General features: G+C 48.5%; 5 protein-coding genes and 1 non-coding gene across 6 annotated transcripts; 5 read left to right on the top strand and 1 right to left on the bottom strand.

Annotated features, from left to right (window-relative positions):
- Window positions 1–288: 288 nt before the first annotated feature.
- Window positions 289–383, top strand: BKA67DRAFT_t104. The gene has a single exon. It is a non-coding gene; the product is annotated as a tRNA-Gln (tRNA).
- A 5-nt stretch (window positions 384–388) lies between these two features.
- Window positions 389–1,925, top strand: BKA67DRAFT_563267 (uncharacterized protein; the record flags this gene model as incomplete). The annotated part of the gene is made up of 2 exons (XM_046102658.1): window positions 389–1,634; window positions 1,744–1,925. Coding segments are annotated over exons 1-2 (548 nt in total), but the record flags the coding sequence as incomplete, so codon positions are not given.
- Window positions 1,926–2,985: 1,060 nt separating this feature from the next.
- BKA67DRAFT_493249 (ASF1 like histone chaperone-domain-containing protein) lies at window positions 2,986–3,781 on the bottom strand (the record flags this gene model as incomplete). The annotated part of the gene is made up of 2 exons (XM_046097007.1): window positions 2,986–3,596; window positions 3,673–3,781. Coding segments are annotated over 2 exons (720 nt in total), but the record flags the coding sequence as incomplete, so codon positions are not given.
- A 1,640-nt stretch (window positions 3,782–5,421) lies between these two features.
- On the top strand, window positions 5,422–8,632 carry BKA67DRAFT_517316 (uncharacterized protein; the record flags this gene model as incomplete). The annotated part of the gene is made up of 4 exons (XM_046097890.1): window positions 5,422–6,114; window positions 6,181–6,609; window positions 6,660–7,689; window positions 7,737–8,632. The coding sequence occupies 4 exons, from the start codon at window positions 5,422–5,424 to the stop codon at window positions 8,630–8,632; spliced, it is 3,048 nt and encodes a 1,015-aa protein (XP_045958097.1).
- A 5,569-nt stretch (window positions 8,633–14,201) lies between these two features.
- On the top strand, window positions 14,202–17,542 carry BKA67DRAFT_516605 (Piwi domain-containing protein; the record flags this gene model as incomplete). Its single annotated transcript, XM_046097829.1, has 6 exons — window positions 14,202–14,525; window positions 14,581–14,703; window positions 14,757–14,884; window positions 14,942–15,135; window positions 15,190–15,338; window positions 15,392–17,542. The coding sequence occupies 6 exons, from the start codon at window positions 14,202–14,204 to the stop codon at window positions 17,540–17,542; spliced, it is 3,069 nt and encodes a 1,022-aa protein (XP_045958096.1).
- Window positions 17,543–20,679: 3,137 nt separating this feature from the next.
- BKA67DRAFT_261514 (uncharacterized protein) lies at window positions 20,680–22,863 on the top strand. Its single transcript, XM_046095821.1, has 5 exons — window positions 20,680–21,304; window positions 21,358–21,482; window positions 21,532–21,657; window positions 21,711–21,794; window positions 21,848–22,863. Exons 1-5 carry the CDS (start codon window positions 20,822–20,824, stop codon window positions 22,776–22,778), a joined length of 1,749 nt encoding a protein of 582 aa, XP_045958095.1. The 5' UTR covers window positions 20,680–20,821; the 3' UTR covers window positions 22,779–22,863.
- Window positions 22,864–23,803: the final 940 nt, after the last annotated feature.

Raw genomic sequence — 23,803 nt, 5'->3', positions numbered from 1 at the left:
CCTACACGGGTTGGGAAGGCTTCCCAAGTTAACAGACCTTTGGTAATACCGGATATGAACGAGTCGCATGCTTACGGCTATACATGCAATCAATTGTTGAAGGTTTCGCCAGTCAAGTTGCAAATTCGAATGTTCCAAACCATGTTCTGAGCACATATTGAGAATGCTTTGAGTCTTCTCGATCTGGTAGTCTCCATCAAAGGTGGAATTAAGGTATCCACATCTCTCAAGAGTGTGTTTGGTAATGATATATACTAGCATAAGCACCATTGCTCTCATCCAATCACTGGTCGATTAGTGTAGCTGGTTATCACATCGGATTCTGAGTCTCACATATTCGCTCTTGCATTCCGGTAACCGGGGTTCGAATCCCCGATTGACCTGTCCAGTTGATTTAGTTTTGCCCATCGGCACAATTGTACACACGTTGGCGGTCACGCGTCGTTTTTTTCTTCTCCTTTTTATCGTTGAATCATGTACTCCAGTTTAAACAGCCCAGGACCTCTTAACCTGTTTATTCTCCACACGCCAGGTGAATGGCCAAATCAGTTTACTTTCACTTAGTTGGTATCTCTCCTAACTGGCACTGTTTTTATGATTAATGCGTGCAACTTGATTACACGGAAGAACAGAACTCGTACTCTTGAGAGATCGCTTTACTTACATCTGGACGACTTGGGGAGCACTGTACGTAAATCAGTATGTCTCCCGTGCAGCCAGGGTTCATCTTAAAAGAATCTGCTTTTCGGAATTTCTGCAAGATCTAAATCATAGGGACTCCGTCCAAGAGCGTCATCAGTGAAAGTTTCGCCCCCCAAGATCCTTTAGAAGCATTTGGAGGTTCAGACAAAACTACTGAGTTGAAATGTCCCATTTGCAAGACGGCGCCGACCTGAAGACCATAAAAACGACATCAGGCACCACAAGATGGAAATGTACCAGTACTAAATGCCGTGGGAAACAAGTCGGGGCCTACATGGAGACTGAACGAGCGATGCTTATTATAGAATCAAGACCAAAGCCAGTTATAGGCCATAGTAAAGGCGCAAAGGTTTTGAAACAACCACAAACAATAACCCAGCCAGAATTTGTCCCCCAATCGGGACCAGCCCCCGAAGAAATACCAACACATGAATCAACGATAGTATAGCATGATCGACGTCTAAATCCGGCTTAGCACTTCACGCCGGGTCTATAACACTACCAAGACTGGTATTCCTACCACAGGGAGTATTGATGGGACGATCACGAGCGAGTCCACTGTGTACAAGGTGTGAGCAGACAAAACACCTCAGTGGATGTGACCAGCAAATACTGAAATCCCTATACGAGAGGCGCCGCCGAGCGGGGAGCCACTGCTCATGCAACAACTGCATGCTCCCCACGGGGCCCGAGATAGCGAGCATGCCCAGCGGTACAGGCGTTGTTTCCCAAAGTTGCCACCATCTCAACTGCAAGGGGCAGAATGGCCTATGTCGCCGGTGTGGCGACGAGGCCCACCGAGGAATGACCTGTGCCGAGGCGGGCACTCACCGAGTCGTACACATGCTGGTGATCGGCCGTGGAGGAGAGCTCAACGTTTGCCCGGAGTGTCTGACGGTTTACTGGAGGGATGGTGGCTGTTGTGATATGGTGTAAGTTTTGTCGCGTTGGTCCTCTCCCATTCCTCGGCTGGTCGCTCATTCTGTCTCTCTCTCTCTCTCTCTCTCTCTCATGTGCGCGATCATTGACGACGTAAACCAGATGCACAACCTATCCTGATGTATGCGGTAGGCATTGGACTTGGGTTGGGAGTGTCAAGGCTATCAAGAAGCTGGGCATTGGTATGCGCCGTGGCCCCAACGGTAATATGGGAAACATGTATGTAATAGAATTATGCGGCCATAGAGCTGATTAGTAGAGCTAGTAGGCAATGGCACGTCGAGGATCCCATTTTTGTTTCGTCCTGGTCGTATTGGTTTTTGCTTTATCTTAAGCGGTACGACATATGAATCGCCTGTCGGGCCTTCCAAGTCACCACCTATCCCTATATGATGACGGGAAACGGGTTTGCCGACACCAGAAAATAAGCAGGAGTTTAAACAGTCTATAAAGCCCCCCCGATTGCTGCACATTTCGCTCAACAACAGTCAAGCGCGACGTAATACGCTCTCCCTCATTTACGTGTTCCGCATAGGGGGTTCATCATCCTTCAAGGCTATACGCCGTAACCGCATTGCCGAACACCTTGATTTGTCGAAATGAAGCGCAGACTCTCATATGAAACAGTTGCCTTTCGCGGTGAAGCCAGTGCGTATATGGATGGCACCATTCATGGTGAAAAATGCCGACAGTGTTTGATGGTAAGACCCGGGGTATTCTACTTGTTGACACCAACCAACGAACCAACCAACCACACAACTTGCAATTTAGTCCGAGCGACTTCAGGACAGAACCACCAGGAGAACTATTTCTGGATGTCTGCATGTACGAAAGGTAGCAACCTAGTCAGAGAGATGGGCTTAACCGTTATCATCTGACCTATGGGGGCCACACTGCTGGCATTTGTGTTAACTATTGTGTGCACTCCTTTGACGCTTGGGCGGGGATTATAGTAGCCTTTCACGGGGAATCTTGTATACTCTTCAGTCGTCATATCTATACACTGAGTGTCTCCTATCTATCATGCCGATCATTACCAATAGGTATAGCATAACCATGCCGTACTCTACCATTCCTTTTGCAGCTCATTCAACAGATGCCACTAAATAACCAACGACACGCAATGTTCAAGTTCACTTTGGTCTGAACCCCACATGGCCTCCAATCAGGAGACCCTTCTCATTATTCGTAGACAAAGTCGGTGAAAAGGGATGCTGCCACACCCTAGTGAGCCGAGACTTGCTGGGCTGCTTTCGAGGAACTATCAGCAGGGTTGTCATCGACCTCCATAGCATCATCACCATCCTCAGCGACCTCGCCTTCACCCTCTTCCTCGTCGAGGTCGTCCTCGCTTTCGTTCTCGAGGTCGACACTGCCGTCCTCGGACATGTCATCCTCCTCAGCAGGCTCGGCTGTCTCCTCAACACCGCCCATCTCAGCATCACCGCCAGCAGCCGCTGACGGTGCGCCATTTGCTTCGCCTACGGCAGCGTCCTCACCTTCCTCCTCAGCGAGCTCCTCGGCACCATACTCCTCCTCGTCGGCGACGACGTCAGCCTCGGGCTGCTCAGGGGGGAACTCGGCGGGCGCTGAAGCCTCAGAATCCCACTTGATGGCAAATCGAGTAACTCTGGGCTTGTCGGCCAGGACATTGCGGCGAATCTTCTCGATGATGGGCTTGGCAGGGGGGTCTGCGTTCAGCTCATCGACCTCGTATTCGTTGTTGACGTAGTAGCCAACACGCACGAACTCGCGCCCGTCGTACGAGCAGGTCAGGAGGACGACAGTGACACCGAGGACATCGGCATCGGGGATGCGCTTGGTGTCGGGAGCATCTGCTTCGAACACGAACTTGTTGACGCCGACAGGGATGGGACCGACGAGAAGAGAGTCGAGCTCTTGATCGTACTGATCAGACGTGGCCGATCCGACGTACGTGAGCTTCCACTCGAGATCTAGACAGTGCCGTGGTTAGTTGGCTTTTCCTGGGAAACTGCAAGACTTTGATAGCCAGGAGGTGGTCAGGCTCACCCTTCTCTAAAGGCTCGAGGCATTCGAAAGTAATCTCCAGGTCGTATTTGTCGGTGAACTTGGCAGGGTTGTTGAGGATGTTGACCCCAAGAAGCGAAACGACCGACATGGCGAATATTTGCGGTGTGGTGAAGTGAGTTGGTATCGGCAACTGGCTTGTTTGTTGATTTATTTGGAGTTGACTTGACGGTAAGAAATTACGCGAGAGAAATCGTGTAAGGATGTGAAGTGAAGAGATCTCCAGACGGGGTTAGAGGAGGAAGAAGGTGACTTGAAGAGATCCAAAACAGCGACGAAAGATGAGATGCGAAAAGGGTGATTGATTGATCTGTTTGTTTTTCCTTGCCCAGGTCTTTTTGGTCTGATTATTGACATTGGCCTGGTAGCGGGTCCCGCTTCGCTTCAATTTGGGGCCTACGGGCTGCACGTTGCGGGCTACAACTACAACAGCTACAGCAGCTACAGGCCTTGGTCTCTGATAAGGGTGCTGTAACTAACTTACAGTAGGACGCGCTTTCTTGGCGCGACACGCGTTGAGTGGTTGCAGGGGGGCCCAGAAAGGGGGGGGGGGGGGGGGGGGGGGGTTGATACATGCATTGCATCGAACACTCACTTGAACCCCGCCATTCCGTCTCCGTGTCTCTCTCCGCGTGGACCAGCACTTTGTCACTCGTGGCCCGGACATACACAATACAATGCAATCCTCTCTCATACCTACAGTGCATATTCAACAGGCCATGCATGAACGGTCTTGTTATGAGTCAAGGTTCAGGCGAGGAAGAGGAGGAAGAGGAGTGAGAGGAAGAGGAAGAGGAAGAGGAAGAACAAGAAGAATAACAAGAAATAGAAGAGAAAGATCCCTTTGGGAGCAATGAAACTATAAAATTGCATGTTGGGATCGTGTATTTTCTCGGATTGCTCACATGGCATATAACCCAAACACATGGCCATCCGGACTGCAAACCGGTGGCTGGTGAAGTCTAATAATCCCTAGGTGCTGTTGGTACTGTACCTTCCTTTGGTGAAATGGAGTCCAGGATAGCAGCCGTGATACCCTCTGGGACTACTGAACAGGTTCGAAGACGACAGTTTTTGCTTTCAAAGGCATTGCATTGGAATGTATTGAATCTTGGATGCGGGCCAAAGAATCACGCTCACATTTACACACGTTGCCGATCCCGTGTACATACTTGAGTAACTTACCAACCTAGTCTAGACCTGACTAGACCTGACAGCGTCGGTAAACCGGCGCTAGCGTGGACATGGTCTGTGCTACCCTTGTTCTATTTTCTGAAAACGCCTGAATCGAAATCCAAAGCAGGCGCATTCTTCAATTGCTGGAGCTTTGCTTTGCTTCACCACGTACAGCTCTGCCTCGCCGATCAAAGCACTGCTCTTCGCACACATCATCCATCTATATCACCCAGCGCACTCTCTAGCCCTCGCCGACTCTGACTGTATCTCCCTTTCCGACTCTCCGCGATCGCCGTTGCGGCATTGTAGCTGCCTGCCGAATTGCGAATCTTTCTTCGATTCGTCGCTGCCAATTCGCGTCGGACTCGACCTGACCCGCCTCGGTTCCGTTCTTGACTCTTTTCGAGTTGCGACGGACGCTGCCTTTGCCCTCTTGTAGCTCCCACCCGCAGAGCGTGCAAGCCGGCGGCTGCCTCGAGTTCGAATTCGAATCCGAAATCAAAACCAGTAGCCTTGAGAATGGCCTCTGAGGCCTACGATCCGGGCGTTTGGAGCATGGAAGGTGGAAATGAAGCTGCGGAGACTCTTGAGCAAAATAGCCATCAACAAACACAAGAACCTAGTACTTCTACTGTTCCCCCATTTGTTCCTGGTGAATCTCCTGAAGAAGATGACGCCGACTCTGGCGAATATGACCCAGAATACGACCCGGAGTCTGTCGTCATGTCCACTACAGTTACACCAGCTCCCCAAGCAACTGCAACACATCCCCCGCCTCCCGCAAATGCCACCACCTCTTCTCCTCGTCCGACCAAGAAGCCCAAGAAGGCTGGCGGATTCATAGTTGGCTCCTCTGACGACGAAGATGAAGATACTCCAGCCCCTACTCCAGCCCCTGTTCCACAGCCATCACCTGCTGCCACACTACAGCCCCAGCCTATACAGGCTGCCGCTGAGGGCCCAGCGCCTGCCTTTTCGCATTCTCCCCTTCAGCAGACTGCGCTTTCTCAGGTTGTTCCTGCTGCTGCTGCTGCTGCTAGTGTGCCTGCCCCTCAAGTGAGTAATGGACAAACAAGTAGTACACATCTACCTACGGACATCGTGAGCATTCTCGAGGACCGTCTTAAGAATGATCCTCGCGGGGATATGGACGCTTGGTTGGCATTGATCGAGGAAACACGGAGGCGTAATGTAATCCAGGACTCCCGGTCGGTTTACGAGCGATTCCTTGAGAACTTCCCTCAATCGGTAAGACTGCCCTGGTTGTAAGCTTGATCGTGTCCTGGCATAGTAGCGCTAATCTCGAAACTACAGGCTGAAGTTTGGGTCCAATACCTGCAATTGGAGCTTAGTCTCGACAACTTTGGAGAGGCCGAGAACATATTTCAGCGAACTCTGACCACCATAGTCGATGTACAGCTCTGGACTGCCTATCTTGACTACGTCCGCCGCCGGAATGATCTCAACGACACCACTGGCGCCGCCCGCCAGACCGTTAACGCAGCGTACGACTTTGTCCTCGACAATGTTGGACAGGATCGTGAATCCGGTAGAATATGGCAAGATTACATCCAATTCCTCAAGATCAGCCCCGGCCAGGTCGGTGGAAGTGGCTGGCAAGACATGCAAAAGGTCGACACCTTGAGAAAGGCATACCAGCGTGCCATTTGCATTCCCATTTCCAATCTCAACCAGCTTTGGAAAGAGTACGACCAGTTCGAGCTGGGCATCAACAAAGTCGCGGTATGTATTGTTTGTGATCCACGCTGTTTCTCTTGCTCATTTTCTCCCAGGGCCGTAAGTTCCTCCAGGAGAGATCGCCGGCATACATGTCAGCCCGCAGTGCAAATACTCAGCTCGACACTGTTACACGTGGTCTCAACCGAACCTCGATCCCTCGTCTGCCACCTGCACCCGGGTTTGAGGGCGATCTCGAATTCAATGCACAAGTCGAACTGTGGAAGAAATGGATAGCTTGGGAAAAGAGTGACCCATTGGTTTTGAAGGATGATGAGCCAGAGACCTTCAAATCCCGGATCATCTATGTTTACAAGCAGGCATTGATGGCTCTTCGCTTCTGGCCGGAGCTGTGGGTCGAGGCTGCTGAATGGTGTTTTGAGCAGAAGATCTTGGCCAAGGACGGTAATGATGAAGGCCTGCTATTTCTGTCACAGGGCGTCGCTGCGAACCCAGAGAGCACTCTTCTGGCTTTGAAGCACGCCGATCATATCGAATCAACTCACCCAGCCGGAGAAGGCGACGCTGGCAAGCTCGCTTTGAGTCAAGCTGTGCGTGTTCCTTACGACCAGGCACTTACATCACTGTACGCCCTGATGAAAAAGCTCAAGGAACGTGAGACGGCAGCGATCAAGAGTATCGAGAACGATCCTTATTTTACAGTAGCCGCCGACCAAGAAGAAGACGACGAGGGCGAGGTTTCTGAAAATTCGGCAAGAGACAACGCCAAGAAGGACAGGATTAAGGCAGTTCAGGATGGGTTCGCAGTGCAGATTCACATGTTGAAGCAGCAAATCTCTCATCTATGGATAGCTTTGGCGCGTGCGTTCCGACGTATTCAAGGTCAAGGCAAGGCCACTAGCCGCGAAGCACCATCCACAGGAGTACGCCAGATCTTTACCGAAGCCCGACAACGAGGACAACTTACCAGCGACGTTTATGTGGCGATTGCTCACATTGAGTGGGACATTTATCAGGATCCAGTAGCCACCAAGATCTTTGAGCGTGGCGCCAAGTTATTCCCAGAGGATGAGCACTTCGTTGTCGCGTATCTGAAGCATCTGCATTCTCGACATGACACAACCAGTAAGTTCCACCCCACTGCCCCGATTGTTTAGTCTAACTTTTTACAGACGCACGTGTTGTATTCTCTCAAACTGTGAAGAAGTTCAAGGAGAAGCCTGAACTCGTACTGAAGCTTAAGCCGCTTTACGCCTACTTTCACAAGTATGAAGCCACGTTTGGCGAACTTGCGCAGATCAAGGACCTCGAAAAGCAAATGGCAGAGAGTTTCCCCGAAGACCCGACTCTATCTCATTTCGCGGCTCGCTTCTCCTCAGACAGATTCAATCCAATCGCTGCCAGAGTAATCATCTCGCCAGCCGCGCAGATGCGTCCCAAGCACATCATGCAATCTGTCGAGCAGATGCCAGGTTCCATGCGCGGTAGCCCTCACCCTTCTGTACTTGCGGATCGAAGTCCTCGACCGCAATTTTTACCGGCAGTCAACTCTCCTAAGCGACCTTTCCAGCCAGATGACGATGATGTTAACCCTCCAAGAAAAGTGGCACGAGGAGTGTCGCCGCTTAAAGGTGCGGCAGGCCGCCGTTTGGACCAACAACGTCGAGCTCAAGGTCAAGGCGTGGTCACTTCCACAGGCCCTGCCCCCATCTCGCGCGATATCACTTTTCTACTTGGTCTCATACCCCCATCGCAACAATACGCAGCACCTCGTTACAAGCCTGATGGCATGGTACGTATCCTCAGGGATACAGTGGTGCCCGACTTCAACGATTGGAAGGCATCGAATCAAGGCGCACGTCATAGCCGCCAAGTCTCTTCAGAATTCGCTTCTTATTCGTTACCCGCTGGAGGACGTAACAGTCCGTTCATGACTGCCGGTTCAGGCACATTTCAGCCACCAATGACTAATGAAGCAAATCCTGCAAACTTTTACTCTGGCGCATTCCCATACAACATGGGCCAGCAACCAGGTATTCCACAATACCATCCCTTTAGGCAGGGTTGACAGGTGCTTGGATGTATCTTCGTTGAGCAGGGCTTGTTATAAGACAAATGGAGCCTTCGTGCTCCAGTACGATCTAGTCTTAGGTCGATCTGCTGAGCATATCTGATTGTTTTATTTTATTTTAATTAATGATTTGTCGCTGGCAGGTTTGGCTGTCGAGAACGTATCACGAAGAAACAGGTTTTCATATGCAGATATCTCTGCACAAAAGCTATTGTCGAGAAACGACCTCCGTGTCATCGACCTAGGCACTGAGTAGTTGACTGCGTCAAGGGTGTATCATTACAGGTTGCATGGTTTCTGGCGAAAACGGATGATTTTATCCCCCATGGAATGTACAGAGTCGTCTTCATCTACAGGAACATGCGATCATACTTTCGCATGATAAAATATGTCTCAGTGTTAGAGAGCATAGCTTGATCAATGGGAAATATACATAAACAGTTAGACAGATCTGAGTGCACCTACTTAGAGGCCCTATACAGGTCACAATTAAATAGCCAACCAATCTGTCAATGAAAACACAGCTACTATCAACATGATCCTGTAATCCAAGCCATTGCTACTGGCTCCGGCGGCAGGAGAAAGATTGGCACTGCTCAATGTCATTTATTTATGCCCATTAGGCTCTCTATAAACATGTTAATTCTCTATCTTTCCGTCAAGATTTGGCACAAATATTTAGCAGTTTCGGGATTATGGATCTAGTTCCCGTCGCATTTCGGCCGGTTTCCGTCTGGTCTTTTCCAGCTTTCCATTCTTAGTTGCAATCTACAGCCACTCAAGAATAGCCGAAACCTTGCATATTGTTTATACTTGTTGTGGGCCATCGACTTGAGGTTCAGGATCTCCGCATAGTCGCTGATGTTTTTTTCTTTGTCGAGCTTGACCAACGGATCATCGATTCGGAATATTGAAACTCGTGGCGGCCAACCAGATCAGGATGCCTCTTCCGAAACTCTCCAGCTTTTGCGCCACTACCAAAACTTAAGCCATTGCGTTTGACTCTGCCCCTCCTCCTTTATTTGGAAGTTTCGTACTTCCTGAAGAACAGTACTTTTCGCCTCAGAGATTTGGCTGGGATTGATAGGGGTAGTGTTCAGGGCTCGGGCTGCGTTTTCTTTCTCTTGTATTTCGGAGGTCTTGATTCTCATTTCGAACACCGCTTCTGTGGTTTGTTTTGATTTGTTGATCTTGAAAATCCATGTTAACACAACTATTCACCGTTCAACAAAAGACGCGAAGGACATGGCATAGTGTAGCTCCGTAACGGACGGGTCGTCGTTCTATTACCTACGAACGAACGAATTAAGTGGTTTTCCGACTAGACCGCTATTCAATAGAACATATTTCTTGTTCTTTCAAACTGGGCCCCTGCGCTCGCCCAGCTCCATGGTCAGGAGTCGACACCATAGACACTTCCGGCTATTCGTGAGAGTATGGCATTATTCAACGATAGTTTCTCATGGTATCGTCTAGCTTTGTGGTGAAATCGTTCTCGATCGTTTGACTCGGTGACAAATTCCTGGTGAATTTTATGTCATATGGGCACTGATATCGGTGCCTCTTTTGCTGGGTTGGGAGTGGCGTACGGGTTCCCAGTTCTTGAGCTTTTAATTTCCCTCATTATCTTATCCTCAAATTCATCCTTGTCCCTGGCATGGCAGTTTTTCGATTTTCACGGATTCATTAGCTTGCGAAGGCTTACGTTGATCGTTTTGGCGAGTTTGACCTGACGATGTCCCGCCATGGCTAAGTAGCGACCATGTTGTAATATTGGTGGCTCAAGACTGGACAGAAGACTCGGAGACTTTACCTTGATGGATTATTGCACATTTCTCGGATCGTGTGGTTTCAAACTCAGTGCTGCGTCTTGACAGGATGTACCAACGACATTTAAACGAAGAAACAGCCAACACGGTGTGCTTCGCTGGCATAGTCCACACTCATCGGCGATGCTCTCTTCAGGATTTGCTGGGATAAAAACAGTAGCAATTTAGCTGTTGACGATACAAGGCCAACTAATTTCAGATACGATCATCATTACAAGCCCTCATGTACCGTTTTATGTACTGAACCTGATAGTGGATAACCCACTCGTGGGATGTGTTCACTTCATTGCTCTCTGTATTAGCCAGGATCATGTCTTTGTTTCCAACGATGGAATAGGCCCAAAACAAGTTTCAATTATCGTTGAATCCATCGGAATAGCCGGTGCTACATAAATACCCGTGTACATAGGTGTAAATATAGCCTTGCTCGTCCAGCTTCTGTACACTGAGCGACCATACTTCTAGCCTTCAACATCACCAAACTTGGATATTTAGTTTAAAATATCATTCATGCATGCCACTGCTATTACCAACAACAAGGCTGCGCTTTCTACCGTCAACGCCGCTGCTCTGACCTAACCCAGGAGGTATGAGCAGTGGCATTCATCTTAGTAGACTTCGCCCTCAGGGATGACATTTTCTTGTCTTAGGGATCACTCTGGCTGACAAAAACTGTCGCTTTCTCAGTTTCTGAGTTCAATCAAGCTTGAAATAGGAGCTAAGTAATTTCACCTGTTCTCCAGCATCATATTGACAAGCCTAAATAGCTATATATGCATGTTCTTTCTATACAATTTTAACCCCCGGGTACTCTCCGCACAAATCCCTGAACATAATGTGCAGACCTGCTTATGCCAGTAGGGAATGCCGTGCTTGGTAACTGTCTGGAAATTTTGCTTTTAGAGCCCAGGCACCAGTTGCCTAGGCTTTTGTAGACTATCCTTGCCCAAATTACCGGCATAGGGGTCGTGCCTACCCATAGTATATCATATTTAGAAATGGAAGTCTGACGGAATTCTGCTGTCGGTCGCACTTAAACGAGCATGATCTGTATTTGAGAAGCTTAGGTCATACCGACGTTCTTCAATCTGACCTTCACGGGCCTCATCAACAACGGTATCCCTATTGTTGATACCAAATTTCCGCGAGGGCCCCTAAATTTTCTAGGTAACTGCTGCGGGAAACGCTGAATACTGCCATACCCGTCATACTCAGGAACTTTATTTAGGAACTTTAGCCGACCGTCAAATCTATTTCAGAAGCTTCTCCTGCCAAATCCCCCAACCAATTCTTTCGATCCTTACACAACCCATCAACAACAAACAATCTTCTGATCTGTGGACTTTATCCTGAGTTCGCCTTCGCATCATCTGTTTGCAGTCTATCCAAGATAATAAGGTAAGAACTCTCTTCTCGGATTTCTATTTAAGCACTAATCTCCTCTCCTGTACCTGAATTTCTCTACAGGAACCTCACCCACCAACCCAAGTCAACACGCGACAACACGCACATCCTTTCAATAACTAAAACATATCACGGGTAGGTAATCTCTCCACCGATGCCCCCAAAAGCTTGAAAGTATCCCTTGTCTTTTCCCCAAAATAGCATCCTTACTTCCACATCAACATTTACCGTCACATCTCAACTCTATCCTAGTCATGAACCAAAAACCAACATTACCCACTCAAGTCCCAATACTCTGTTTTTCATATATCACCTAAGGTAAGCCATTTGATAATAGAGTGGTTTTAAGGATTTGTCCTGGGCCAGTCTAGCTGTTTGATCTAGAAACAGCTTAAATCTTTCACTCAACACCTAGGCAGACTGAGCTATCATAATCTCCCTTCTCCACTGTCTTGACCGTGGCCATACCCACCCTTATTCCATTATAACAACAAAGAGTAACCCGAATAAACACTGACTGAGCATTCAGGTACGTGAAGTTTCTGGGAGCACCCATATCCATGATCCCCATGATCCCCAAACAACAATCGTATTTCCTGTCACCATCAAACACCACTGTCCTTTCTTGCAATAACATTTGTAGATAGGAATACAGGGTATGTTCTATTATTTTAAGCTCTTTCAGATTTCTTCAACAATAACGTTCACGTCAATGTTATCTAAGACACCCAGTTTCACCTAATCAAAGCGCACTTCACTACATTATTTTCTGCCTTCTTCATGCACTACCTCTGCACAACACCTCAACTCTTAACCCAGCCCTTCCACAAACAAAGTGAGTATCATCAGTACAGAGCCTTCTGATTTTCAAACAACCTAAGCATAGCTGTCACCACGGTCATCTTGTTATTAAACACGCTGTCGCTTTTGATTGCACAACCGAACGCTGTTGTTGAATGACAAATGACAAGTGATTTGCCGCTCAACTACAGCAACACTGGGTCAAATACCCAGTCGCCTTACCTGGTTTGCGCAAATCATTGCCCCATTATAATCCCTCCACTCCTCCATCCGTTCTGACCCTGCTCATTTTCGACAACAACACACTTCTTATTCACTTGAGAACTCAGCTCGCAGGGCAAACTGGAAACATCGTTAACACTAATCTGCTTCAGGTATGTCTTTTCCCTCACCATCGTCACAACATCATTAACCAATCTGCTGTTACAACAGGTTTCGTCACTTGGTAGCTGATCATTCCCAGGCAAAATTGCCTCTCGCCAACTCACACTTAAACATACGAATCGGTGAGTCTTCTGTGCTTCCAGCAAGCTGCTGTTATCTTTGGTTCATGCTCCTTGTCATTCCACTGTTATGCTTGTTACCCTCCACGGCTACCACAATGAATATTGATATCAACACTGCTCAATATCACCATATCCTGACATCCCCTATCCTCTCTTCCATATTAATTTTCTTCATAACCCCAACAATTGTGCTCAACGAGGCTTCAGCCATCTGGTTCACAATCTTGTTTCATCTTAAGTCCATCTAGACTCATCACTAATGCCATGATACAGATCTGACGCTCTTCAGTCTTGAGTTGTAAGTTCTTCTGGCGGCCTTTACCCACCACATTCCTTTACCTCACCAAGATCTTGAACTGGAACATCTGTCATGGTTCCATTGCTTGTTCTACTGCATTAATATTAATTTGTTTCTGCATCTGAGCTGAGGCTTCCTCAACTCCCCGTCATCCTATACCTCTTTTTCTCCTCTTCTTCGTTTCTTTTACATGCATTGCTACTTCACATATACTCAAAGAACAGCCCATACCTTGATTTACTTACGCGGTTGAAAATCTGACACCACTTAATCGAATATTGTGGGATCAGTCTGCTGATGAAACTTCCACAGAAGTGTCACATCATTCGTTACCATCGGCAACCGCAACTTCAGATATTTAGTAAGTACTTATATCCTTTCACCGATCACGTTCTCTCCCTTAATTACCTATTGTACATTTGTTTGAAATCCTGCCATAAGACAAGAGAAATCAGAAATGATATAATTACTCTTGTTGTATTTTGTAATCAACCACTCTAGCCTTCCCTCATCCAATGTTCACAGCAACTTTGTTCCTGCCCACACATCTTCTCATCTTGATTACATCACAGAGTCCCCATTTTCCATACCTTTTGCTTCATCTCTTCACGACTTGATCTCAAGTATTGACGAGCCTGTGATTGACCCTCAGATCCACAATCACGATGTCTGCTCCCAACCAGCAGCACTCGGCTTCCCGCCACCCAGCTGTCCAGCGTGTTGCTGGCATGAACTTTGACGGTGCTTCTGATCGTAAGAGTCCGGCTGGATCTTCTCACCAAAGTTCCCAGCGTGGTAGCATCTCCGGATCCCAGGCTGGTGGCTCTCAACGTGGTGCAGCTCCAAGCAGCCCTGCTCGCTCTCGCTCAGGCAGCAACGCTGGAGGCAGTCAGCCTGGCTCGCCCCCTACATCTGGCACTGGTCCCTTCCACAAGGGCACTGGTGTTGATCCTGCCTTTGATCCCATGGACCCAAAGTCTTCGCGCCCTCAGCTGAGTGAGGCTGAATTAATCGGTAAGCGTGTCGATCTCCCTGCCGAGGCTTTCCGCACTGTAAGTATCTTAACAACAAATCTGCCACGACATGTCAATCTAACACTTGATGTAGCCTGGGAGCGGATCCATGTTTGCCAAGCGTCCTGGTTACAATACCACCGGCAAGCCGATCCAGGTCCAGCTGAACTTGTTCAACGTCACCAACCTGCCTGTTGGCGACATTCAGCAATACGATGTGGGTTCATCAGCCTATGCATATGTGGTAACCTGTGACTAATGAGATCTTAGATCAACGTCACCCCCAACCCCAGTGATTCACGAGCTCTGGTCATGAAGGTCTGGCACTCGAAGGCGATGCAAAACTGGGCGTCGAGCACCGGAGGCATGTGGCTTTACGATGGCCACAAGCTCGCCTGGTAAGTAGCAAGCCGTTCAAATTTATAAGCCGTACAAGCTAGCTTACATTTCCACAGGTGCAACAAGTCAATTCCCAAAGGCGAGGCTCGAATCTCCGTTGACCTTGACAAGGAGTCTGGCAAAACCCAAGTCGGTAGAAATGGTGTCTTTTATGTCACGATTCGAGCCACCACCGTTATCCGCATGCAGATGCTCAAAGCCTACCTAAAGCAGACCGTCGATTGGGATACACACATCCTGCAGTGCATGAGTAAGCCAACCCTGACTCATCGACTTTTCCGCAACTACTAACAAGTTTTGAAAGACTTCTTGGACCACCTCATGCGTCAGTGGCCTAGCGAGCGCATGGTGATTATCAAGCGCAACTTTTATTCCAAAGATGGAATCGAACAACGCATTGATGAAATGATCGGCGTCCGTAAAGGAATCTACTCAGCTTTCCGATTATGCGAGGTAGGTTACTGAAGATTGAATACTTTAGAAACATTACTGATTGATACCCCTAGAATGACACGAACAGCCCTTCCATAGGTCTCAGTCTCAATGTAGATGTTGCCAACACAGCATTCTGGTCGGGTGGTCAATCCATTGCCAACATCGCTCAATACCTCTGCGCTTCTCCCGCCACCCGTAAGAACGATGTTCCTTTGGCCTTCGGCAAGCTCGCGGATTTTCTCCGACCGAAGAAGGAATTAGATCGTAGAGGCAACACGGTTTTCAATCAATCAGATCACTTCAAGCTTCTCCGACGCCTCCTTCGTCTCAAGTTCCATGTTACCCACCGTGGCAAGATGGAGAACCCCAGGATATACACCGTTAAACGCATCATCTTCGAACAGAAGTATGGCGCCCAGGGTGCTGACTCTTTCGCTGTCACATTCATGCGCAAGGATCGAGAGACTGGTAAAGAAGAGGGTCCCATCAGGATCTATGATCACTGGATCCAGAAGTATGGTCGTTTGGGATACCCTGACTTGCCTCTCATTGAGACCGAGAAAAATGGCGTCTTCCCCATGGAGGTATGCAAATTGATTGACTTCCAGCGATATGCCTACAAGCTGGACCCTGATCAAACATCAACGATGATCAAGATAGCTGTCAATCGACCCAAGCAGCGTAAGGTCGAAATCAAGCATGGTGTTGAACAGCTGAGGTGGGACCATGACCCTTACTTCCGTGAGTATGGTGTCCGAGTTGAGAACACTATGTGCATCACCAAGGCCCGACTTCTCAAGAACCCTGAGGTTCACTTTGGTGGTGGCGCCAAAATCAACCCCGGAGTGGCAGGTCGTTGGGACTTGCGTGGCAAAAGGTTCATTGAGCCCAACCCTAAACCTCTTGTGTCTTGGGGTTTCATCGGCTGTGGCACGAATGATGGTCACGCTGTTGAGAAAGATGCACTCAAAGCATTTGCTCAGAGCTTTGTTCGCATCTATCGAGGTCACGGTGGTGTTATCAAGAATGATCCCTTTGTTGAGTGCTACCCTTACAATGTCTCCTACCCTGACATGTGTACCCGGGCCCACGAGGAGATTGGCAAGTTCGGCAAGGCGACGCCTCAGATAATATTCTTTATTACCAGCACCCGAAATTCGCTTGTTTATGAGCGTATTAAGAAGAACATGGACTGCCGCATCTGTCTTGTCAGCCAGAACATGTTAGCTGACCATGTCAAGAAGAACAACAACCAGTACTGCAGCAACGTCGCCATGAAGGTCAACGCGAAGCTGGGTGGTGCTACATGCCGGGCTCTTCCAGTTGGAGCCCAGCCACAGTTCTTCAATGGCCCCACCATGATCTTGGGCATGGATGTCAGTCACGGCTCTCCTGGTTCTGGTGCGCCTTCCAAGGCTGCATTGACCATGTCTATTGACAAGACCGCCACAAAGTACTGCGGGAACGTCCAAACCAATGGTTATCGCACTGAGATTGTCACTGGTATTACCATGCACTTTCTCTTTGAACGACTCATGCGATATTGGGTTCGCATGAATGGCTGCCCTCCCAAGCACGTCTACTATTTCCGTGATGGCGTGTCTGAGGGCGAGTTTGCCCACGTCATCGACCATGAGGTCAAGGAGTTGAAGCGTATATTCCGCGACGCCAGCTTTGACGTTCCTCGCTTCACTGTCATTATTGCCACGAAGCGGCACCATATCCGTTTCTTCCCCAAGCCTGGTGATATGACCAGTGGCGACAAGAATGAAAACCCTCTTCCCGGTACCTTGGTTGAGCGTGATGCAACTCACCCTTTCCATTTTGATTTCTACCTTGCATCTCATGTCGCCATTCAGGGTACTGCTCGACCTGTTCACTACAGCGTCATCCTGGACGAGGCTCAGGTCAAACCTGACAAATTGCAGGACATGATCTATCAACAGTGCTACCAGTACATGCGCTCCACCACCCCAGTGTCCCTTCACCCAGCCGTGTACTACGCTCACTTGGCTTCTCAGCGAGCTGCCTCTCACGAAGATGTCGCTGCCAGCAACCGTGAGATGCCTTCTGGTAAGGCTGGGTTCCCGCTAGGCAAGGCTTCCTCGACTGCATCTGGAGCCAAGCCGCCTACTGAGGCTCCTCTTCTCATCTCCATGGATCACCAAAGCGCTAATAGATCATCAGTTCAACACTTGAACACCACTATGTGGTACATCTAAACTGCTGCTCTTAGACCTATTCTCTTTCTCATCTATTGGTTTCAGCTAACTGGTTCATGGCTGTACTCAGCCTTCAGCAAGTACTTGTTTCTCACCCTGACTCGTATTTTGGTTTCAGCTATCTAGTTCACTGTTGTACTCAGCCCTCAGTCAATACTTGGTTCTTACCCCAAACCCCGGCAAACACAACAAGTACAATAGGACCATCATTTTGATGACCTGCTTTGATCGCGATGGATTTTGGTTTCGAAGATGGTTGGTAGCTGTTACAGGAAGGGCAATCTCATAATAGGTTTACCTGTTGGAGGACCCTGGAGTAAATAGACACAATACATACCTCGCACGCAATTCTTGTTCTCGCGTGATATAACATATCAGTGGACGTTATGTAGTCGCCTTGCAATATCGACCTCAAGTTTTCGTTTCTCTTGCAATTTCAAGCAGCAATACCCTTTGACTGGCACAGAGGAGGCTGCTGATTGATTGGGTAAATCTTGTCTCTGCTGAAATACACAAGTGGTGACAGCCAATTTCAAAATTTCTTTTTTTGAATGAATGGTAGAAAGGAAGTGCTCAATGAAACCACCACATCGATCAACCCTCCAAACGCGCCAATTGAGGGTGGTGTTTGGACTTGATGATCACATGTTGTTGTGTGGGTAGGTAGTCGTTTGCTCAGACGCCATAGCCACCCAATAGTAAAGTGTCTTCATGGTTAAGGAGCACAAGGTTATCTTCACGCCATAACGCATGGTGAAAGCAGTGCAGTGTCTACAACAGCATGACCCCGATGGCTGATACGGTTTAGGACTTAACCGCAAGAATGATGCAACGTCCATTGTGAGTCAGTTGCTGGACCATCCATTCGACCGTTACGACATGACTGACTAGTTCTAGAATTGACAGAGGATGCGTTCTTAAGTGCCGAGCCGCACGAGCGACGCACACGCGTGGCAATGAACAATGTCATAACCTTCAGATCTGTGCTTGGTGGTAGTGGAATCGCCATCACAAGTCCCACCAAGTCAGGTCTGAAAAGCAGTGCTTTGGCCGTTGCACTACGGCCGCTTAGACGCTTGATTGCAAGCCACCGATTTCAGGAACCAAACTGCAGTAACATGCTAATAAACACCAATGTGACACCTGCAACTGCAGGGGCAAGTTCAAGACTGTGCCAATCATCAGCCTTCGGAGGGCCACTATCGTGTGCTGTGAGCAGATCTTGTCCTTTGTGCGATAGGTAATGTGATCAGACCAGCATCCTGCCATCGCATCGGCGGACAGCCGTTTTGGTTCACTGAAGTCCAATATGAGCTGCTTCGGTGCACTAAAGGCTCCAAAAATTTTCACATGGCATGTGGAACTGTGGCGTCAAGGTTTGCGAACGGCACAAGTATGCGTCAGTACTAACGGCAGAGCTGCACGACACATAAAGAAAAGAAAATACGGATTTGTCGGACGCGGAATATAGAAATCACACGTGGAGTTGCTCATGAGTCGTTTCACGCAAACGGTGTTCTCCGCAACACTCTCTTCCGATTGGAGAGATGATCGGCAAGACGCATGCAATCACTGAAAACTATGAGACACCCAGATAAACTGACCAACAGGAGCCCGGAGTATATGGCCAGTGCATCTGGCATATGCAAGGGCGGCTGAGAAGTGTTGCTTCTCGAGATGAGGCTTTACTGGCAAGACAACTGCTGGTAAGACGAGATGGAAGTGAAGACGTGTCGAGAATGCTTTTTTTTCCCTGCAGACTCTGACACAGCGAAAACGGTTTGGTTTTTGAGGCAGTAGAGTTCTTCTGACTGATTAGATGAATACGGTGCGAAGCACTGCCAATAGTCTTGCTATATTAAAACTTAAGAACTCAATAGTTGGATAGCAGCAATCTTATCGTGATCGATCTGGAGCAGATCTAACGGCAGTGACTTTTTCTCCAGAGCAATGCCTCCGGTGATCTCCAAAGTACTCCCTGATTCAAACGAACTACAGATCGCTGTTGGGTTTTACTAGGGAATCAGCAATGACATCTCGGTTGGGTCGCCGACCGTTGACAAGTTTCTCAATGGTGAACTTGTCGGCGAGCTGCTCAAACGACTACTATCCACAAAATGGAGCTGAATCAATGCCTGCTTGTCTTCCGCACGCGCGTGTCAGGGGGCCTTGTTCAAGCTAACCCTCATTGCAATCCTCTGCTCATTAACCGGCTTTGTTGTTGCCGAACGTCATGAACGCGATCAGGTCAAGTCGTTTAGTAGCGACATCCAGAAAAATAAACTAAACTGCAGCCGTCTGGCCTAGTCCCAGCGCCGGCTCTCTCCACATGCGGCAATCGCGAGGTGGACCGCAGAAGTACTTTTCATGCTGCACTATAACGAAAAAGGCACACCGCGCACAACCAAGGTTCACCAGAAGCAACAAACAGTTAACGACACAAAGTTGCGGGAAAGGCACCGTTGAGTGAAACAGCAGAAGATCCTCAACCACGTTGTGCGTCTTATATCTCCAAACCACATCCCAGCCTCGTAATTAGTCTAGACGCAATGATGCGTGACAAGGGCTAGAGGAGATCAGGTGCAAGGGCCCTCGCTCTCGTCAATATTTTGATCTACAGTTGATCTGAACGACAAAAGATCATCGATCGCCCCCCACAATAATAGATGCACACTATAGACTACCCATGTTATCACAGGCATGTCATAATTTTTCTTGGCTAGCAAAGCCCAATAGGCCTAGCACGGCTGGATGCTAACTTATAGTACTCTAAGCGACCGAGAATGAGAGGCTCACAGCAGCCAAGCGAAATTATGCGGATATCTAACTTCAACTAATGCTAAAAGCTGCTGAACTCCCGGACCATTATGCTGGGAACGATGCTCTGGGTAGGATGTACTGTTGTATTCAGCTGGAAATAAGCAACCACAATGTCCACTGCTTCGTTTTCTCAACCTTGTTCAACGATTCAAGCCAGGGGTCAAGGCGCACATAGCACCCATCTGTCCATACCCCGGCAGGACATCCCCACACATCCAGCTGTTTATCAAGCTATTCGGTTAGATTGCCATTAGCTTGCGAAAACCGATGTGCATAATCCACTAATACGCTTGTTGTACACCTTGGTCCCTCCCTTCTTACGCATGCATGGCAACGAGCAATAAAGACGGCACACCCTCGAGGTAGGAACTCTAATCCAACCCTCCTCCTCCGGGAGATTCAAGTCAATCCTTCACACAACTTCTTACGGCAGCCCATATTGCATCACCACAGTTCGCCATGGCCAACATCGTCTTCACGACCCTGGGCTGGGTTTATATTGTCATCGATATAGTATGGACGGTCCTTTTGGTGTGTGGATTGGTTTTTCTCCACCATCACAGGCGGCTTCCCTTCCTGCAGATCCGAAAGCTTCCGCTGGTGTTCACGGCCGTTATCAATCTTCATATCTATGGCGCCGTTTGCATGTTGGGCCTCACGGTCGGTCAGGTAGTCCCATGTGATGCTCAGTTCTGGATCATGAGCATTTACCTTCCTTTCGGAATGGCCCTACTTCAAGCCGCCAACAGCCAGTTTCTCCATATCGCCAGTCAGCAAAAGAAATTTGCCCAGTTCAACAACCTCGAAGAGCATGGCATGTCTGAGAAATCCCGAACTATCGATCCTTCATTGCCCTTGTGGAAGAAAAATATTGAGAAGCTCAAGAGACTGGATAAGGTTACAAAAATTCTGGTTTTCATTGGTATCGGAATGTTGATTGAGGTAAGTGTGGTTGAAAGAGACCTTGACAAAGCCAAACGACTAACATGGAATAGTTGGCTCTCACGTTCCTCATTTACTTTGGCAGCGAAATCTTTCACCCGGGCTACGGCCTGTTCAATGTCAAGGTGCCTGGTACAGAGCAGCAGCGTGCCGCTGTATGCTTCCAAGGCTGGGAATGGTATGTCGAGAACCGCAACCCCTAATGACAAAAACGCTGACTTTCATAGGTGGCTATCTATTACTTGGCAATTCTTCTGGGCATGGTTCTACGCTCCATACATGCTATGGAAGACCCGCAACATCGAGGATACAAACGGCTGGCGCATCGCTACCATCGGTTGCTGTATTGCTGGGTAAGCAGTCCATTCAAAATTGTTACAGTAGATCATAGTACTAATCCGAACAGACTGCCTGCTACACCACTCTGGCTAGTCGGCTTATATGTTCCCTCATTTGCACCACTTAATGCCGTCTTCATCCCGCCTCAGTGGTAAGTCTATCTACTATTGAATATCTTCAACTTGATACTTACAAATATGGCAGGTTCTCTGTATCAATCTTCTTTATCGAAATCTTCACAATTGGGTTTCCGTGCTGGCAGGTCATCAAGACCCACAACCTCAAGCAAGAGACACTGGATGCCATCACCGCTTGGGAACGTCAACGAGGTGTTACCGACAACCCCGATATCATGTCGCAAAAAAGTGCTGGTATGGCTAGCTCAACTCTGGCTGCCTCCTCACTCGCCGGCAAGAGTGCAAAGTCCAAGGAGTCGGCCAGCAGCACATCGAGCAATTCTTCCTACACCATGGCAGCTCTGGAGAATGTTCTGCGCAGCAACCCCCAACCACTGCTGGAGTTCGCTGCTTTGAAGGATTTCTCGGGAGAGAACATCAGTTTCCTCTCTCACGTAACCGACTGGAAGCAGTCCTGCGCCATGTTGAAGGTCGGGCCTAACGAGCGCTACGATCAATTTATTCGCGCTGTCCGTATCTACTCCCATTTCATCAGCCTCGAATACTCAGACTTCCCCATAAACATCTCATCGCGCGTCGGAAAGGTCATGCATCAGATGTTCGCCACAGCCTCTCAACAGCTCAACAGCAGAAGAGGATCTCAAACTTCGGCGACACCCTTTGGCGATGTGCCATCCGACTCGTCGACGGCCGACCTGCATGCTGGTTTTGCCGGTACCGACACCCTACAGGATACCCTCGGAAAGGCAAATCTTGCAGCCGTGACACAAATGACCAACCTCAATACCGACGGCCAGCTCGACATGCCCATTCCCTCTGCATTCAACACGGATGTCTTCAACGAGGCAGAGAAGGAGATCAAGTACCTCGTGCTGACCAACACATGGCCGAAATTCGTGCAGTCCCATGAGAGCATTCTCAAAACTGTCGGCAAGGATGAAAAGCACATGTTAGATGGCGCGAGGAAATACTTTTGTGGGTTGGAGAGGCTTGTATAGAAGGAATACTAGGAGTTTTGCGATACCCAAATACCAGATACCCAGATTGTTTGCAAATATTTCGTTGATATTTATCATCGTTGGTTTATTCTTTCGAACGAGCTTGATCAAATTATCGTACTTATTGGTGAGGCAGAATCACCCGTGGAAATTGGCTGGAAGCAACCGCGATGCATACGTTGGCCAGGGTCATTGCAGTTTGTAGCATTCCACCCTTCACCATAGGAGTGCTTTACTTCCACATACATCTCCATGGCCGAATTTCCTGTCTTATTTTCGCAACTTCACGTACGAAGCTTTTGTCAAAATCATGGACCCTGTATATAACCATTGTCAAAAATTTCGCATTTCATATCGCTGGCTTTCTGATTAAGAGGGTTTCAGCCTCCATCCTTGATCGCTAGATCGGTCCTGATTTGCTTGTTCTCAGTCAGCGGGCTCAGCTGCGTGCCAACGAAGCCGCCCTCCTCGCCATTCATCAATTCGTGATTCCACCGCGGACAAGGCACATCATGCGTTGCAGTTCGAGATGCACGCTTTTGTACCTTGCTGTCAGATACTTTTGGCCAAGATCGTTGATCTTGTAAGCGATATCTAACGCCGCCTGAATGATAACTCTGTACACGTAGAGGGGACGCCGAGTCTCGGCGTCGAAGCTAAAGCAAATATTATCGTCACTGGCTCCTCTCTGGAAGAGGTGTTGCGTATGGTGAATCGGCAGTCGCACAATCTCAACCTTTGCTAACGGCCTGCAATTCACAAGTGCATGTCACATATACTTTGCAGAAGCGCGCTCTGATCTGCATCGTGGGACAGTCGCACACTGGCCAGCCATAAGTCGTTATGTAAGTTTCGCACTACGGAGCGATTGTTAAGGCAAGTCCGTCTGGACATAGCTTCGTTGTACACGCATATGTATATAGATTCAACATAAGGCCCTAGTACGACTATTTTAATCATTTTTATCTTTTAACGAGGCATCCTCTGGCATGCCAACTAATCCAGACATTTTGGAACCTCTACGA

This window comes from Truncatella angustata (assembly GCF_020726525.1).
Source record: "Truncatella angustata strain MPI-SDFR-AT-0073 chromosome Unknown BKA67scaffold_4, whole genome shotgun sequence".
Classification (NCBI taxonomy): domain Eukaryota; kingdom Fungi; phylum Ascomycota; class Sordariomycetes; order Amphisphaeriales; family Sporocadaceae; genus Truncatella; species Truncatella angustata.
The sequence above is the reverse complement of the archived record's forward strand: the minus strand, read 5'-3'. Positions and strand labels throughout refer to the sequence as shown.

Coding starts and splice junctions, on each gene's coding strand:
- BKA67DRAFT_261514 (XM_046095821.1), top strand. CDS start 20,822: ATGGCCAACATCGTCTTCACGACCCTGGGCTGGGTTTATATTGTCATC. Junction 21,658..21,710: donor ATCGGTTGCTGTATTGCTGG/GTAAGCAGTCCA, acceptor TAATCCGAACAG/ACTGCCTGCTACACCACTCT. Junction 21,795..21,847: donor GTCTTCATCCCGCCTCAGTG/GTAAGTCTATCT, acceptor CAAATATGGCAG/GTTCTCTGTATCAATCTTCT.